The following is a 17905-nucleotide window of genomic DNA, read 5'->3' as shown; positions in this document are numbered from 1 at the left end:
TGAATGTATTTCTAATAATTTTGTCTTTCTAAAAAAGTCAAAAGTTAATTATTATTCTTTTTTTTCAATCAACAGTCAAATCAGTCACATAAATGTTACTTTACTCAGTGTTTGATGCTACAGCCTTCGTAGGCTACCCACCTTACATGGAAATGTACTTTCTGAAGAAAAATTTGTTGTTTGAGGAAAGTTGGGTACAACAACCAATCCAAAGGCCACTGCAGTGTGTTGAACATCATAAAAGTACTGTATCAACCCATCTTGTGTGCAGCTGTCTGACCACGGTGTGGTGGTGATGGAGCTGAGCAGTGGACTCAGCTTTCCTGCCACTGAGTATCTGAGCCACTTCTTACACACCCAGGCTCTGCAGGCAGAGTGAGGATTTGGAAGATGTTTGTGTAGAGATTACATATTTGAACAGGGCTTGACATTATTGTTTCCCTGCTTGAACGTAGCAAATCCACTCTATGACTGGGCGAGTAAGATGCTTTGACCGCGATCTCTGATTTCAAGTGAACCAGAGACCGGGTCATTAATTCTTTCATTTGATGCTGTCTTACCCCTTCCTCATGTCATGACGCATTAATAATGTGGATACTACAGAGGAAGTGTTCACCCTTCACTATCTTAGGAATCATGTCTTTTAACAAGCTTTAGAGACATGTGCTGCCAGCTGCCAGTCACATTTATATTGTGAATGTGGCAAATTATCTTTGTTGTTCATGGAGTAGCTTTACATTTTGCAGATTGTTTAGCACTGATCAGTGCTGTTTCTGGTTAAAACAAAACTCAAAAGGTGTTTTTAAAAAAAGGAAAGTCACGGTCTTTAAACCTCTGAAAAACCAAACTCTGGTGCAGTTGAAAAAAGCTTCCTAACTTTTATCTTGAGTTATTTTATATTAAACTACCACAGCTGTGCAGCTGTGCCGATTTACGTAAAGTTTTTTCTCGCTATCAATAAAACACACTCTACTACATTAAAAGGATTTTGAACATCACCAATAATATAACTAGTAAATGGAAACAGACTCATAATTTTCCATCTGTGTGAGATTTGATGAGCAGAGCACCAACTCTCCAAAACATGATCTTTCTCAACTCCACAAAACTTAAATACTCCAGATGTTCACAAAGGAGATCCGTAAGTCTGGGATATTAACGTTTGTGATCAGATGGCTGACTGTTAAAACTTCAACATGAAGTAGGCTGTTTTACTAGAAAGAACGTACCTGCAGGTATCTCTGCCCCTGTTGGTGCATCAAGTCAGGAACCGTCTGCAATTTACTGAGATCTGTAACAACATAAGCAAGATGTATCTCTTTAAATTCACAATATCACAGTGTGGGCTCCATTTATTTAGATGAAAGAAAGTGGTGGAACTACACTTCTGCCATGATCTGGCCCTCATATTCTCTTCCTGTCCTGGACTTTTATTTTGTACCCATTTTCTGTCCCGTTAATTTCTCCAGCCTCAGCAGTCATCAATGTACACAATGGTTTTCACCTGTTCCCTTGCCTTTTTAAATCCAGCTCTCCCCTTGATTCTCTGTTAGATCATCATCTTGTTTCATCTCTTTCATCTTCATTCCCCTTGTCTACCCCATCTCAGTTTCTGTATAGGTTTGCATCTTTGTAATCTCTCAGTTTCATTAGCCCTGGTTCACTGTATATTGTGTTCAAGCTCCTGTTTTCAGATTTTGGTAGTAGTGTCTTGTTAAATTCCCTGGTAATGTGCTTAGTTTGTGTTTTTGCTTTCACTGTTATTTGACCTAGCCTCTGTTTAGATTTTTTGTTCATCCCTTGTTGTTGTCTTTATAAATAAAACTACTTGCATTTCACATCCCTGTCGCAGTGTTGCCTCTTGGGTTCTCACACAAAACCCATATAGTATTGCCTATACAGTAAATATAAGGTGTAAAGTCAGACTACTTATGTATCAGATACACATTTAATCAACATGCTCTCTTTTCTGCTGTTTCCTGGTTTTATCATGAACTTTCATCAGTATCAATTTCAGTATCAACACTTTAACAATGTAGTATTTCTGCACTTTCAATTAGGATAAAAGAACAAACATTGAATCATTTAATTATTTTGAACTTTTCATACAAAAGCTCACTCCAGAGGACATATTCATTTAAAAACCGTGTGTATATATTATAGAAATTAGAGAGACAATGAGACAAACATGGAGGCATAACATAAGTACATAAAAGAAATGTAAAAAATAAACTATAAATACATGTATGTATAATTTACTTATTTTGTATGTATTTTTAGGTTTTTTACAAACCAGGAAATCCCTCTGTTATATTAAGGTGAAGATTTTAGAGAGCAATTCTAAATTTATGGTGCATGAATAAAGAACACAGCAAACCTAACAAAGGTGTCAACTGACTGAGTCCAACTCTTTTCTGTGATAATGGAAATTTTGAATTTCCCTAATTTTTGTTCTGGTAAAGAAACGTTTTCAAAACAGTGATACATTTATTTTAATTTACTCATTACTTACAGAATTTATTAAGCTAGTTTGAGATCTCAAGGGGAAGACCTTGCAATAATTTCAAGATACAGTAACTAAAATACCTAAATTAAAAAAAAAATGTTTTTAAGTTTGATGTTCTAAAATGTAGTATTTTCCAGAGGTACTGCCATTATTACAAAAATAGTGACGTAGTGTATGGGTCACTAAAATCGAAGGAACAGCAGGGTCCAAATATCCAACCCTGAGTCATGGTTGTGTCACAAGGTAAATAGTCTGCACTTATACAGCACTTTTCTACCTATTGGCACTCAAAGCACTTTACACTGCTTCTTATTCACCCATTCGGACTCACAATCACACACACACACCGATGGCGGAGCTGCTATGCAGATGGCCAACACTCACCAGGAACAACTAAGTTGGGGTTCAGTGTCTTGCTCAAGGACACTTCGACACATGACCAGAGGAGCTGGAGATTGAGATTGAGAACTGTGAAATTGGTGGACAACCGCTCTAACTTCCTGCGCCACACTCGCCCAGTGGCATGTGTCTTGAAATATGCTTGTGCAGTTCAGGTACATTTGTGTTCTTTATCCATCACTCTGATCGCATAGTTGTAGTATTTTAAGGATTGTGTCCCTACACCTTCCACTACATTATTGTTTTTTGTAATAAAATGCATGTTAGCAATATTGCAAGTTTTATAAAAACATTTATGTTTATGTAACCCCCCAAGTTCAGTTTTATTCTGTCCAATCTGTTGAATCTTTCAAGTGTTGTCTTGTAGTTTTAATTATCGTACACCAGGAAAAGTATCCCAATGATAGACTTTATACATGCGCAAATATTTTTTGTTTAAATCTTTTACTTTATTACTTTTTGTAATAGAACAATACACTGTGTTTACCTTGGAGTAATAAAACATAAAAGAGGAAATGGCGGGGTACTGTGGTATCAGTAAATAATGATAAGAACTGTCATGTCAATATCATAGGCACACAATAAGCCAAACTGATAAAACAAGGACACTGCAAATAAAAACTCACCTGAGACTAAATATACAGATATACAGATACATGACATAACTCCCAAGTATTGATTTTCTGATTCAGATCTATTTGCAGTGTTTTTTGTTTCTGAGTGTGTTATTTTGATTAGATGACATCAAAAAGCTACTAATTAAAGATGTCATTTAAGTTTCCTGCCATTGACTCATCAGCACTGTCTTTTGAACACAGAGCAAGGCCTATAAATTCAAACTAAGTAAAAACCCTGGCAGTGAATAAAAAAACTAAATAGCAGCATCATTTGAAGATGCAATTTTAGAACATTTACTTTGTCTTTTACAGCAGGTTTGTGCACAGGATGTGGTCCATTATGAAGATATCTAGGGGCTTTTTATTGCTCCTAACTTTGCAGCTTTTTACAGGAAGCAATTCAGTTAAACTATCAGACACTGTGGCATCCTGGGTTTGACATTATGACACATATTTTCTGTGAAATTGTTTATTCTCCTTCAAAGAAGCTTTACATTTCAATAGATTTTGTGGATTTCTTTTGTGCCATACATGGATGGGCTGTGCTTAATAACTAATTAAATAGTGACATCTTCTGATGTGAAGATTTCGTATGTAGTCTTCAGGTACCTTCTGCAGTAGATGTTTTACGTGAAAAGTTAGATGTACTGTGATGTGTAATGGCCCTAATGACACGCTCCCTCCGCTTTGCCAGGTGCCAAGCTGACCGTCAACAGGTGTCAGTGGTTGAGAATGGCTCATCCCTCCAAGCTCATTTCTCTGCCCTCTTTTTCCTCCCCAATAATGAATACGGAGCCATTTATCTTCACTGCGACATCATTTTAGAGTTTTAGTCTATTTATTTAATTTTAAGACAGTATTTGTACTTTTATCTCACACCAAGAATTGGATACAATTTCGTTGTACTTGTGCAATGACAATAAAGATTCTACTCTATTCAAAGAATTCATTATTTTGATTATTCCTGACTGTTCCTCTGGCACCACCATGAGGATGATGGAGTGAAATGTCTTCACAACTTTTAACATGAAATCAAGCACTGTGCAATGTTAATTAACTCAATGTACCTAAGTACATGTTTTATTTTTTACCTACAGTACTATAAGTAAAAGTAGTTGACTTCTATCTCTTTATTTGGACCAGTGCTGTTTTATGTTTTTGGGGGTGAGGGCAGGTTCCAGGGTTCACTTGTGGGCTTACATACTGAGACTTTACCTAATTGTAATAAACATAATCGAAGGTGAGACTGCTTTAGGTATGTGACCTGATGCTTTTTCAGTTTTAGCTCTAAACTTATCATGCAACATAAAACAGTAATCTTATAAAATTGAATACAATTGCTAGAAATCTGTTTGTCACATTTATTCTGAAAAATAGTGTACTAATAGTTTATTAGTAAAACAAATCTCCTTTTTAAAGGTGTAGTTTCACCTGTGCATAGCCCCCAGCAATGGTTTTATTATTTTAAGTATTTCTCTCTCATCTTGAGTATAATTAACAAGGACTAAACACCTTTGCCGGAGTAGTTTCTTGAAGCACATTTCAATTGAATCTTAGTTGTACTGGAGTGCACTATAAGAGAAGGTAGTTCTAATGTTTAGGCCAAAACATTAGAGCTACCTCTTCTTATAATGCACTCCAGTACGACTCCACTAACCACCTGAATAATTAACATGGAATAGAATTATCATTCTTCTGGCAGTTTCAACCTAAAACTGAGAAATGATAACCTTGTAAACGTAGAAATCATGGCAGAGCCACTGTATTGGATTGCATTAAATTGCACAGCTGTACTTTATATTGTGCCTTATTGTGTAAATTTAAATGATAAACAGCATCACCTTCAGAAGTGAACTTTTGTATAGGTATTTCTTAACGGAGTACCTAAAACCTGGAGAATGGGGATGCCCACTTTGTATTGTAAGTATTTTTTGAGGAATTACATTTTTACTTTGTGCATTGATGACTAATGAGCACCTCCAACCCCCCAGTAAATCAGGGTGTAGTGAATGTTATGTTCTTTTGTAGAATCTAACCAAATTGCTGTAAGTTTCGGTGAATAATGAACTATTGAACGTTACATTGTCGCTGAAGGTCACAGTGGAGCCTCCTACTCTGGTGTCTACGAAACTCGGAACAACGGCCAGTGCAGCAGGAGACACTGATTGATCGACAGTCCCACTGTCCAACAGAATGGCCCGTTGGTGCCGAGGGGGCGGGGCACCGAGTGCCGAACGTTGCCCACTCGTGTTTACAGTTCAGAGCAGTTCGGGTCAATTTCCGCTCGGAGGTGGCCATTTATTGAAAGTAATCTGAAGTTTTGTCTGCGGACAGCCGTCGACATGTCAAACAACAATGCCAGCAACAACTTAATTATCGCTCAGAGGGCGGTGAAGCAGCTCCGGTTAGAGGCCAGTATCCGGAGGATCAAGGTAAAGTTAAGACGCTCTGAACCGACACCCAAACGCGGAAGACTGAGCTAACGTTAGTTAACCTGCTGCTGAATGGCGGAAAGTGTTACAGAAATTAAAACGAATGCCCTCTTTTAGTATAAGTTTTAAAAAGTGGTGCATAAAGGGACACGAGGGTCTGTCAGCTGGTTTGTGCTCCACCACTTTACCACTTTACATGAAAGACGTTTCTTGTTCCTTGTTTTGACAGATAATGTTATTGCTCTCTTGGGAAATCAGCTTCAACAGTTCGACAGAAGTGACACGTTTAGAAAAGTTAGTTAAACCTCTTACGGTAGTTTTGTTACCTTACGGAAACAGTAGCTGTAAATAAAAAAAAGGTAACACGCACGTCTATTTCGCCGGTAGTTGCAAATTTAATCAAAACAGAAGAGGCAGTCATTGTGAGTAACGTTAGGCTATGTAAATGGGCTAGTAGTGTTTTGACAGCAGGGCAGCTGGGAGTTTACTAATACTTTACATGTGATGTGCTGTTATTGCCACTGTTCATGCAGGTGTCCCAGGCTGCTGCTGATCTGCGAAACTTCTGTCAGCAAAATGCGTCCAAGGACCCTCTCCTGGTCGGGGTCCCTTCCAGCGACAATCCTTTCAGACCGCCCAAGTCCTGTTCCCTGTTCTGAGGTTGGCATGTTTGAGGCATCAGCCCAATTATTAACTACACATTAACAACCAGTTTGCACGGAAATAAAGCTATTAAAATCTGGCAGCCCCAAGAGTCACCAAATAAATACAAATTTCGTGACTGCAGTTGCAAAGATACAGCGTGGCATAGTCTATTATTGCGTTAGTTGACCAAATGAAAATTAATTTCTAGCTATTTAAGCACAAATGCCATGCAGGCCTTTACATTATTGCTCCTCTGCTTGCCTGGGGCATGTAAACTCTATGATCAGGCAAGTGCAATGTGTTACGCAGTTGCCAGATTGGGTAACTCTGCAGTGTTTCCCAAACATCGATTTATGGTGCTCACATTCTATCGTTTGAGGGGATTTTACATTAGTCAGTTAGTTTTGTGATATTAATGTTACTTAAATTACATTAGATTGATGTTCAATTCTATCAATTCATGGAGTAGCTTCACATTTTGCTCATTGTTTAGCAGAACAGAACTAAAAGGTGTGTTAACCAATCAACCAAACTGCTGCAGTTGAATAAGGCTTCCTGAACTTTTTCCTTAAGTAATAAACTGCCACAGCTCTGCAGCTGTGCTAGTTACGTTAATGAGTAGTAAACTAGTTTTTTCTCGCCATGAATAAAATACACTAAAATGATTTTCAATATCAACAATAAACTAACTACTAAATTAACATACATAAAATTTTGCTTTGATGTGAAGAGAATATAGCACAGCTCTAAAAAACGTGATTTGTGTCAACTAAAAACAAACCTACTGTAAAAACTCCAGAAATTACAGTGGTCCATAGTTAACTGGCTTACCATCTACAGGGTCAGTGGTTCGATCCCTGCTCCCGGCTACATGTTGAAGTGTCCTTGGGCAAGACACTGAACCCCAAGTTGCTCCTGACTCTGTGGGTCAGGTGAGCACCTTGCATGGCAGCCACTGCCATCAGTGTGTGTGAATGGGAATCAACATTGTAAAGTGCTTTGGATAAAAGCGCTATATAAGTGAATATTTACCATTTACATTACAATCAAGGACCATATCTATAGCTCATAAATTGTACTGTTAGCTGTTGGTCTCAGATCTTATTATTTACACCGTGAATTCTCGATTGCTATAGTCACTGTTTATAGATCTTATCACAACTTGGTGTTTCTCACCCCCTGCTATGTGCCTTTGGTCAAAAAGCTACCTCTGACCACAAGGTCAGTGAGGAGATGATCAGGGGACAGTTAGATGGCACTTCAGGGTTGGTTTGAAGCAATGGACTGGAATGCACCCTGTGAACCACATGGAGAGGTTATAGATGGGCTTACAATGTTCATAACTGACTACATCAACTTCTGTGTAGACAGCATTGTCCCAGCAAGAACCAGTGCATTTAAGAACCAAAGACAGTCTAAATCAGAAGAAGAGGGCCTTTTGTTGGGTCAATAAAGAGGACCTGAGGGCAATTCAAAAGGACTTGAAGGTGAAGATCTGTGATGCCAAAGACAGGAAAAGTTCCAGGACGAAGCTGGAATGGAAACTCCAGCAGAACAATATGTGGGAGTTGTGGAGTGGTATGAGGACCATCACAGGTTGGAGTTGAGGGTAGTGTAGCTAGTGCTAATGAACTTGTTCTTTAACAGGTTAGATACTGCGGCCTTTGCATCAGGTGACTCCCCTGATGCCTTTCTACAACCACTGTCACTCCCCCTTCTTCCCCCTCCTGATAATGCCTTAAGCAATTGTAGTGGCCCCCCAGCCCCCTCTCCTGACACCTCTTACAATGGTCCTGTTCCGACCCTAAATGTGGACTCCAGCTCTCCACCTTCCCCCTTGTAACCTGCACTTTTCATCATTTGATGCTTTAGGTTTAACATTACACTAAATTGAAAAATTGGGGGGGTTTTGGTCAGACAAATTAAATAGCATAATCTTGTAACTCTAATAATTGCCATTTTTACTCTAATGAAAGTTTTTTCATTGTTTACTGATGTTTATAGGCTAAACCAATAATTGATGATGAAAATAATCCCAAATTCAAATGAACATAATTACCATATGAGCCTAGCAAATAGCTTGTTGAAATTTTATGAAGCAACTTGGTGGTGTTATGGTAAACTGGCTCCTGTTCGCTGTGGGTGGGAGGGATTGTAGACATGACTAAGGGAGTAGAAGTAGGCATGTGCTGTTGAGTTTACCACTCTGTAGGCACAAGCTTTGAACCAGATGCGGGCAGCTACAGGAACCTAATGCAACAATCTTAAGAGTAGTGTGAAGTGTCCTTTTTGACTTATTAAAAATGAGATGTGCTGCTGCATTTTGGATCATCTGGAGGGGTTTGATTGTGCATGGTGGTAGCCCAGTCAACAGGGCATTGCAGTAGTCGAGACGAGATAAGACCAGCACCTGCATAATGAGTTGGTTTGCATATTCAGAAAGGTAGGGTCTGATCTTTCTGATATTGTAGAGGACAAATCTGCATGCCCTTGAGATAGAGGAGATGTGGTCGGTGGAGCTTAGTAGGTTGTCAATTATGTCTTCTTTTAAGAGATCAGTGTTTTTCCTCGTCCTTATTGTATAGTTATTATTCTAAAATGTAGTACATGCTAGAGGTGTGCAATTAATCAAATTTTGATTTCAGTTATGATTTTGGCTTCCAGTGGTTTATAAAAACAAAATAATTGAGAAAAAATATTATCGTTCCCTGTTCTATTATACAGTTAAAGTCTAGTGTTGTTGCATAAATCCAGCTCACCTCCATCCTCTTCCTTCACTATGGTGCATTGTGACCCATCTCTAAAAGCTTTATTATACAGGCCACTGCAAGTTTAGTTCAGTCAAAGATTCTACACAACAAAATAGGATAGCTGCTAGTTAAGCCTGTTAGCATCCTGTCACAAAGTCTGGCAATTTTATGACTATAGAAGAGAAGACAAAAGTACACATTTTGGACAGAGAAGACAGCTGGTATGAGAGTGGACTATGTGAAGCCACTTATGTTCACGTGGAGAATGCTTCTCTGAGTAGAGGACGAGGCCTCAGGAACAACCTGTATCCCATTTTTCATGCTCCCCTTTCATCCATCCCCAGGAAGATTAAGACCACTTCACACATCCACCAAGAGGGCCTCACCTAACAACCCCCATCTTAGGGGGCTAGGGTCGTAATTGTTACATCTTGATGTTCCCACCTCCCACCTTAGCGAGCCAATTCAGCCACTCCAAGAAGAAAGACAGTTCAGTTGACATGACTCAATCTTTGTATAACCAAACCTGAATTAAACTTCACCAACATGCTGACTGATGGTACCTGTGTTTAGGTTGAAGTTAGCTTAAGTTATCATCGAAACACATTTTACAGCAGACATTAACATTGATTCTATCCTATACACAAACAGTATGTAAGGTTGGGAGCTGGTCCTTACAGTTTTAAAATGTGCAGATGCACATGCAGAATAGAAAGTGAAAAATCTGAGACCAACTGGAGATTGCAAGAGTGAAGGAGTTTGAATCACACAGGACAGAAAGTCAGGATTCTACAGAAACATGAAGAAAATAATGAAAGCACACAAAAACTGTTCAGGTCGAACTTCCTGATGGTTTTTAAGTGGCATAATCTAAGATTGGAACTCGCTATGTAATAACTGACAGATATTATGAAATGGGGACAAACATGAACAGCTTTGTATATGCAACAGTTACATGTCAGTTTCAGTTCTATTTAGCTGAGAATTACTAATTTAAATCAAATCGAGCACTTGTTTTATTATTTTTTTAACAGATTACTATTTACTAAGTTATTTAGTTTAAGCTGTGTTACCTGTAGTAGAAGCAGGCAAAGGACAGTACAACAGCACAACTGCTGAAAAAATTCTTGGTGAAACACTGCTTACTGTTAATTTTGAACTAAAAAAGTGTTAAATTAGAAGTTTTCATGTTGGATGTATATGTTCCATCAAAAGTTAGGTTCTTAAATTAGATTTTAAGTGGTATTTCAAAGGTCAAAAAAGTCTGACATTTAGCTTGTTTATACCTGTAGACACTGCCATGCACAGGGAAACACAAACTTATATTAAAACTAAAGGAGCTAAGCTGAATTCAGTTATTACTGTTTTATGTAATTTTGGTTCTAGTTGTTCTCAATGATCTGTGTTTTTGTGTCTTTTGCAGCAGGAAATGTGGTGGAATACTAGATTTATTCATCGAAGGCTTCCTTCACTTCTACTTGATCTTGCTGTAGATGTACCAGCTCCTCCTGGGATGATGCAACATGGGGCTGATGAGTTTGAAGCAGTTGGGGGAGGGTGGGTAAAGAAGGGATGGGGGTTTATATTTGTGTGTCAAAACAAATGGTACCACAACTCCCATCTGTTACGTTAAACCAGGGCCAAACTTTTCTAGTTGAAAATTTTTTATTGACATTTTGACTAATGATTAAGCTGGTCGTAGTTTACCCAGTACTAAACATGTCTGATCTCGGTGCAACTTCCTCTTGTATTTTGTGTGGTATGTGGAGAAACAAACATTATTTTAAACCAGGTGCCATTCAAGTACAATAACATGTTTTTTATATATGTTGCAATCTATAAAAACTGTTTTTTTAAACAACACTAATTGTATATGTGGCCAACATACATGCTTATAGCTTTTGCGTTAACCTGATTGGTGTGTTAAACTACTCATGTATTTATGGTATTGGTCACTACTAAGGTAAAAACATGGTACAGACTTTAAGCAGTGCAAGGCATGTGATTGTTAATTGACATTTGATTCTGTCCTTTTTTGGAACAAAGTTTCAATAATATAAAAAACAACAATGTCAAGGCCTCATGCCATTTATAGGGTGAAATCTGTTACATTTAATACACACCGATCAGTCAAAAAATTAACACCGGTGGTCTTAATAATGTCCTGGAGGACAAGGACCACTCTGATCAGTCTGCACCTACACATCACTATACACAGCAGGATGTGATACACTATGGGCAGAGGTGGTAGAAGTACACAAACTTAATACTCAAGTAAAAGTGTAAGTATTGGCCTAGAAAATGTTTTCCCTACAGGATTATTTACATTTTACAGCAATTAAACTAGAAAAGTGAACGTGGCAATGGCAAAACATGTACAGTAATTAATGAAAAATAAGGGTCAAAGATTGCTTTTGGTAAAATTGGAACCACTTTATGTGCTGAGAGGTCGTTAGCCCATAGTGATACATCAGCATTTATTAGCTGATCTATCATTATTTAAAACAACCAGGTGGTATTAATGTTGTGGCTACTTTGTGTAAATCACTAGACACACAAATGAAAAAAATGCAAATGTTCATATCTATTCAAAACTTTTAAATATTGTTTGTATTTAATGAATCATGCTGTAATAACTGCATCAATCATTTTTCACACTAGAATCATGGGTCAACCAAAACATTTACTTTATCTTTCTTACTTTATCTTTCTTAACTTTGCTACTGTGGGCAACCTTTTAAAAATAAACTACTTTTTCAGACACTGGCAAATTTTCTTGTGTGCAAATGACATTAATAGCAGCCTACTATATAAATGTGTAGCCGTCAGTTTACAGATCTATCAAACCATCTCAGATTAGGGTATGCAATAGGCAACGTCTTCAAGACATTCATGCAAAATCCTTTAAATGTATTAATCCAAAAATAAATTGGGTGCCTGTTAAGTAACTACTAAGACAAATTATGACTGGCAGGCATTTGATCTCACTGCACTACAGAGTAACTTAACAGGCAGCACCATTAACTCACTGTATGCTCATGAAAAAAATAATGTTCATAAATGCTGGGACTATTAAGATTTCTTTTTGGGGGTGTGGGCTAGAAATGTGTGCTAGGTTTGCTTTATCTTTGCAAGTAAACTGCTCAAACTCATTAAACTTGTGGTTAAACATGCTTAAGTGTTTTGAATTTTGGAAGTTTCCACTTTCACACATCACAAAATGTTTGAAAAGTGAGAAGCTAGTTAAACTTTGGTAGGAAGCCTTTCAACAGAATAACTTCACAGCCCGATGGGTCAATTTTTGATCCAGGGATTCCTGCTTGTTTTTAAACTAAATCACTACACTAACGACAGCTGATTACCTACAGCATGTGCATTCAGTGAAGTAGAAGCTGGAAGATACCATCTTTAATGAAGTTGGTGTAAAAAAGACAAACCAAATGGTATCTTCCAGCTTCTGATTGGCTGGACACACCTGATCCAGTCAATCAGCAGAGGGTATGGCACTACTTGGGGGGGGGATAGTTGAAAACAATTAGGGCAGGAGGCCCAGGGATGGAGAATCACAGTTTTAGTGCATTGTCAGTGATAATTAGCAGAATTGGCATTACCTGGAAATAAAAGAGGCTGCATCACACTGAGGAAGTTGTGCTGCTCAGGTAAGACATGAAGCATGCAAGAGAACTGATCCACTATAACTAAAATATTGATCTTAGACATTTGAACTATTCGAAGAACATATTAATGCAGATATGTTTGTGTTCCTATTGTGTCAATTCTGTTGTGCAACACAACAGATTAAGTAGCATGTGAGTAAACGGTCACACAGTTGCTAATATGGGAATTTTGCACCCAGATGGCTACCAGATTTGGCCAAAGGAAACTGGGAAAACACCAGGAGTACTCAGGTAAAAGTGTATCGTTTTATTAAGTGTGGAAACATGACTAACCCCAAACATTCAGACCAAAAACAATACTTAGATTTTCCAGTATCCCTGCTACTCTGTTATACTACAGACTCATATCTGCTTAAGGATCCCAGCGCCAATCCTCTGAGTGAGCGCCCTCTCAGTGCCTACTGTTGGACCAACCAGGAGGATCACCGAGAGCATGGAGACTCAATCAGAGTGGGTTAGAATGAGGTCATGGAAATATTTCTTCAATTCTGGGAGGGAGCTAAACTCTTTTCTTGTGGGAGCAGATTGAGGAGATGGGCGAGCAAGTGGCCAGGCTTCAGGACATGCTGAATTGTGAACGGACGAAGGTAAGGTCTAGGCATGTGTAAGAGACCCTGTGTAATACACTACTATTTGAAAACCTTAGTATGTCTTGCGTTTCTTTCCTCTTACCAGTTCACCCGTCTGCAACTGCGATTTAATCAGCAGGAGGCAGAGCTTAGGCGTCGAGAGCAGCACTGCAACAGGCTGAAGGAGCGACTGTCCCAGCTAACTGACCGGCACAGAGAGAAAGGACCCTGTGAGGGTTGTTTTGATAGTTCCACAAAATTATCCATACACAACCATGGGCCCACATTTCTCACATAATAAAACCACAAAAATGACATGTGGTATTTCTGTTTAGCCATAGAGGTGTTAAACTTTCCACCTGGAGGCCGAGGCAAAAGAGAACAGCCAATCAGATCATTCAGGTCTACGACAAGGTAAGCTGGCTGTAAACATGTACCTTCTGATGTTCGCCATTGGTTGTTCCCCTCTTTCTTGCATTCAGTTCTTTCAGACAAGAAGAAACAACCCTACGTTTGATGCTCGAACGCAGAGAAGCAGAGCTGAGAGAGGCAATGAAATTGCGTCACAGCCTCACAACTTTACTGCATGCACTCAGAGTTAACATGGAGCAGGTGAGGAAAAAAAAAAAATAGAGATATAGAGATAGAGAGATAGAGAGAGAGATAGAGATAGAGATAGAGATAGAGATAGAGATAGAGATAGAGATAGAGATAGAGATAGAGAGATATAGAGATATAGAGATAGAGATAGAGATAGAGAGATATAGAGATATAGAGATAGAGATATATAGATATATAGATAGAGATATATAGAGATAGAGAGAGAGAGAGAGAGAGAGAGATATATATATCTATCTCCATCCCAGTACTGAAGTGAGCTGGGCTGAGTTCTGAATGTGTGTAAATACTGTGTCTGCATTTACAGTGTGGGGAAGGTTGTAACTGTACAGTAAATTGGCAAACATTCAGTAACACAAGACTATTCAATCAACCTTGGCATTAATCCTGAAATTATCAATTTAGGAGAGAAATTCAGCAAGTGTGCTTACAGACATTAAATATTTTTGTAGCCTGTTCACAGCAACATAACAGCAAATGGCATGGGGTTACCTTTTCTCAATGGAGCAAAGGCCAATTTGAATACAAAACCTAGCGAGACACCCAGGTAGTGGCACAGTACAGGTTAACCACTTACCTCACAATTGCCATAATTACAAGTTCACTTGTCCCCCTAAAAAGTAATTATTTTAGGCTACACCCTTGTGTATATAACATACAGGACTACAAAGGCTGCACTGCTATGCCTAGACAGCATGTGTCCATTGTAAGAAATTAGTTAGTTTAGTCAGTTCACACTACTGGCAAAGCAGCATGTTGTCAACAACCAATAGCACAAATCCATCTCCTGTGATTTATAATATTTTCTGCTGACTTTTTGGCGGCTTTGTCTGGGTCCGTAATCTCTGTCGGCTCTTTCTGCCATTGAGTTCACTTTAGTTCATATGTCCTGCTGTATAGAAATTGAATATAAGGCTTTGTGAGAAATCACTGGCTAGATACTCTTCTACTTATATTGTAGTATCTGTGAATAAACATTATTTTGGTTTGTGAGGCATTTCATTGTTGGGATACCTCTAGAAAAGACTGGAAAACATATTTTCATTTGTTCATTGGACCCAATGGGAGCATGTGTTGAAATTTTTATAAAGTATTGTTGCCAGGGGCAGCAATTAACTTTTGATCTTCAAATCGGCTGAATGCTGAACCCTCAGTAATAAAAATTTCGTGACAAATTGATCAACCTTTAAAGACTCTGAAGGACACGGTGGATGTTCAAGACGAGGCCCAGAATGAGAACAAAAGGTTGGATCAAGCTGAGGAGCTGCTTGGTGATCATGTGACAGGAGGAGTGGTTCAGAGTTGGAGACGGGTCCAGATGAGACTGAGCGAAGTCCTACCAGATGGTAAATGCCTGTTATGATTCACAAATTCTAGTTTCAGGAATCAAATAAATCAAGGGTTTCTTGACTGTGCAGGCCACACTGGTGTAGGTACAGACCATGACAAGCTCCTGGCTCAGCTAGAAACTGAACTGAAGGAGACTCAACAGCTTGTCAGACTACAACAGCAGCAGCTGCAGGTCTGTTTTATTTTTGGGTTTTCCCTTCACTTTTCATACTTGTAGGAATGTTTGCAAGTATCAAAAATGCTCTGTCTGTAGGATAGCCTTGCGTCTCCTCTCCCCTCTGAACTGGCTGACTCCTACTTCTTGGAAGAATGGGAACGTCTTCAGATGCGGCTGGTAGAGCTTGATTATCAGAGGCGAACATTTGAAAGGGAGAGAGAGTCCTTCACTGAAGCAGCCATCCGACTAAGCCATGAGGTGAGGGGAAAATAAAAGGCTGCTGTTTATGGAATGCAATGACTGGATCATTTTGTCATATGCTGTAGGTCCATGCTGAGTTGTAAATTTAGCAGTTACTGGGATAAAGTAAAGTGTGACAGAATGTACATGAGCCACAGAAAATCGAATGTGGTATCTAACAGCTCACTCACGCAAAGAATCACAACAATGTGACTGAAAGTTCTGCGTTTACATTTTTGTCTAAAGCGCCACGACTTTGAGCAACAGAAGGCTTTTCTTTTAAAGCAGCAGTATCTGTGCACCTCACCTGTATTTGCTAAAGAAGCTCAGACCTGCAGCAGGAGAGAGAGCACCGCACTCAGTGAGTACGCAGCTAAAAAAAAAGGATTGACTGATGGGTTTAATTTGATCAAATACGTTGAATTCACAAGCCATAAATGTTCATTTCATTCCAGATTCTTCAGGTTTGGGGCCAACAAGCAAATCAGGCTGTATACCCATGACTCCATCATCCAACTCTGATTTACATCAGGGAAGACGCTGTGTTCAGACTCCCAGTACTCCTGAGCTCTACTCTGCCCTCAATCTATCATACAACTGCAGGTTGGTAGAGACGGAGTCAGCCAGCAGGTGTAGTACAGCCAGTCTCAAATGCTATGTGCAGAGAACAGGTCGTATTTGTATTGAATTGCTAATGGTATCTTATAGGCCAAACTTGTATTCTTTTTCTAGGGCTAGTTTTCCTGTAAGTCTGTCTTCTGCACTGATGCCATATGATGTTCAAATACAATCCCATCTAATGCCAGTCTCTGTATTTAATGAGTGCAACCTGGCTTTGTGTACAAATATAATAAATTAAACAGCTTCTGTATAATTATGCTTTTCCTTTTTTTCATCAGTGCTGCTACAAATTTGAAGGGTTACAAATTAAATATTTTGTTTGCATATATGAAATTGTAAAATGTATCATTTATAGCAGCACCATACAAAGTTAGTGCTTTCTGCACATTGAGCTAATGAATAAACCATGCCATGTTTATACTAATGGTTAACAGGCAACTTCTCTCTTCAACTTGCTTTCTGTAGTTTTAGTATGAGAGTTACATACAACTTGTTTTTTTATTTTTTTGTGTATTTAAGAAAAGCTGTCACAATCAGGCATTTTTGGCCACAACAATCAAGAATGTGTGCAAACTTCTGCAGGGACTGACAGACATTAATCACATGTCTGTAAAACTGCTTCGTTCTCGGTTTAACTGTTTTTTTTTTTTTTGTTTTTTCTTTTCTACTTTACATCTCTTGTTCTTCTCCTTCAGATCCAGAGCGGTTGATCACCATTTAGAGACATGGGATTGTGCTGCAGATGGGATTGTGCACAGGCCACAGGGTCCACACCTAGACTGGTCATTTTAAAACAATTCTTGTTGCTGTAGTAGATGGTAATTTATATATACATATACTTTTAAAATAAAGACTGAATATTTTATCCTATTTCATTGATCTGACACTGTGGCACTTACAAAAACTTACAAAAAGGCAAAAAGCTAAAATACATTGGCAAAATGTTTCACTGTGGATTAGAACAGTCAGTTTAGATAATATCAAAAGCTTTTACAGCAGATAAAGTTGGGCAGAGTTGCGCTTACATTTGAAATAACTGATTTATAGGTACATTTATGTTTATCATCTTTGATCATTTATAAATTGTGTGTGTAGATTTTCTGTTTCTACAATTCAATGGGGGTACTTCATATCATTGTAAGAACTGTTGAACGCTGGACCCTTTAGTTCCTGCCTCCTGACCAATCAGATCACCGGGGGAAAAAGACATGACAAAATAGTTAAGTAACAAATCAAGAGTAATGAATATTTATAAAGATTGGCCTAGTTTCTCTGTGCCCACTCTGGTTATAACGTTAACAAAGTGAAGGAAAGCTCATCGCTA

General features: G+C 38.5%; 2 protein-coding genes across 2 annotated transcripts; both read left to right on the top strand.

Annotated features, from left to right (window-relative positions):
• Positions 1-5761: 5761 nt before the first annotated feature.
• Positions 5762-12110, top strand: si:ch211-286b5.5 (uncharacterized protein LOC100003596 homolog). The gene is made up of 3 exons (XM_067498817.1): positions 5762-5954; positions 6488-6614; positions 10773-12110. The coding sequence occupies exons 1-2, from the start codon at positions 5865-5867 to the stop codon at positions 6611-6613; spliced, it is 216 nt and encodes a 71-aa protein (XP_067354918.1). The 5' UTR covers positions 5762-5864; the 3' UTR covers position 6614; positions 10773-12110.
• Positions 12111-12247: 137 nt separating this feature from the next.
• Positions 12248-17422, top strand: si:ch211-286b5.4 (afadin- and alpha-actinin-binding protein B). The gene is given in 12 exon segments (XM_067498818.1): positions 12248-13257; positions 13367-13491; positions 13548-13613; positions 13702-13825; positions 13931-14009; positions 14087-14207; positions 15406-15559; positions 15632-15735; positions 15817-15978; positions 16207-16321; positions 16416-16563; positions 17277-17422. Coding segments are annotated over 12 exon segments (1347 nt in total). The 5' UTR covers positions 12248-13205; the 3' UTR covers positions 17374-17422.
• Positions 17423-17905: the final 483 nt, after the last annotated feature.

The sequence above is a fragment of the Channa argus genome, chromosome 3, assembly GCF_033026475.1.
Source record: "Channa argus isolate prfri chromosome 3, Channa argus male v1.0, whole genome shotgun sequence".
NCBI lineage: Eukaryota > Metazoa > Chordata > Actinopteri > Anabantiformes > Channidae > Channa > Channa argus.
This window is presented reverse-complemented; position numbering and strand designations above follow the sequence as displayed.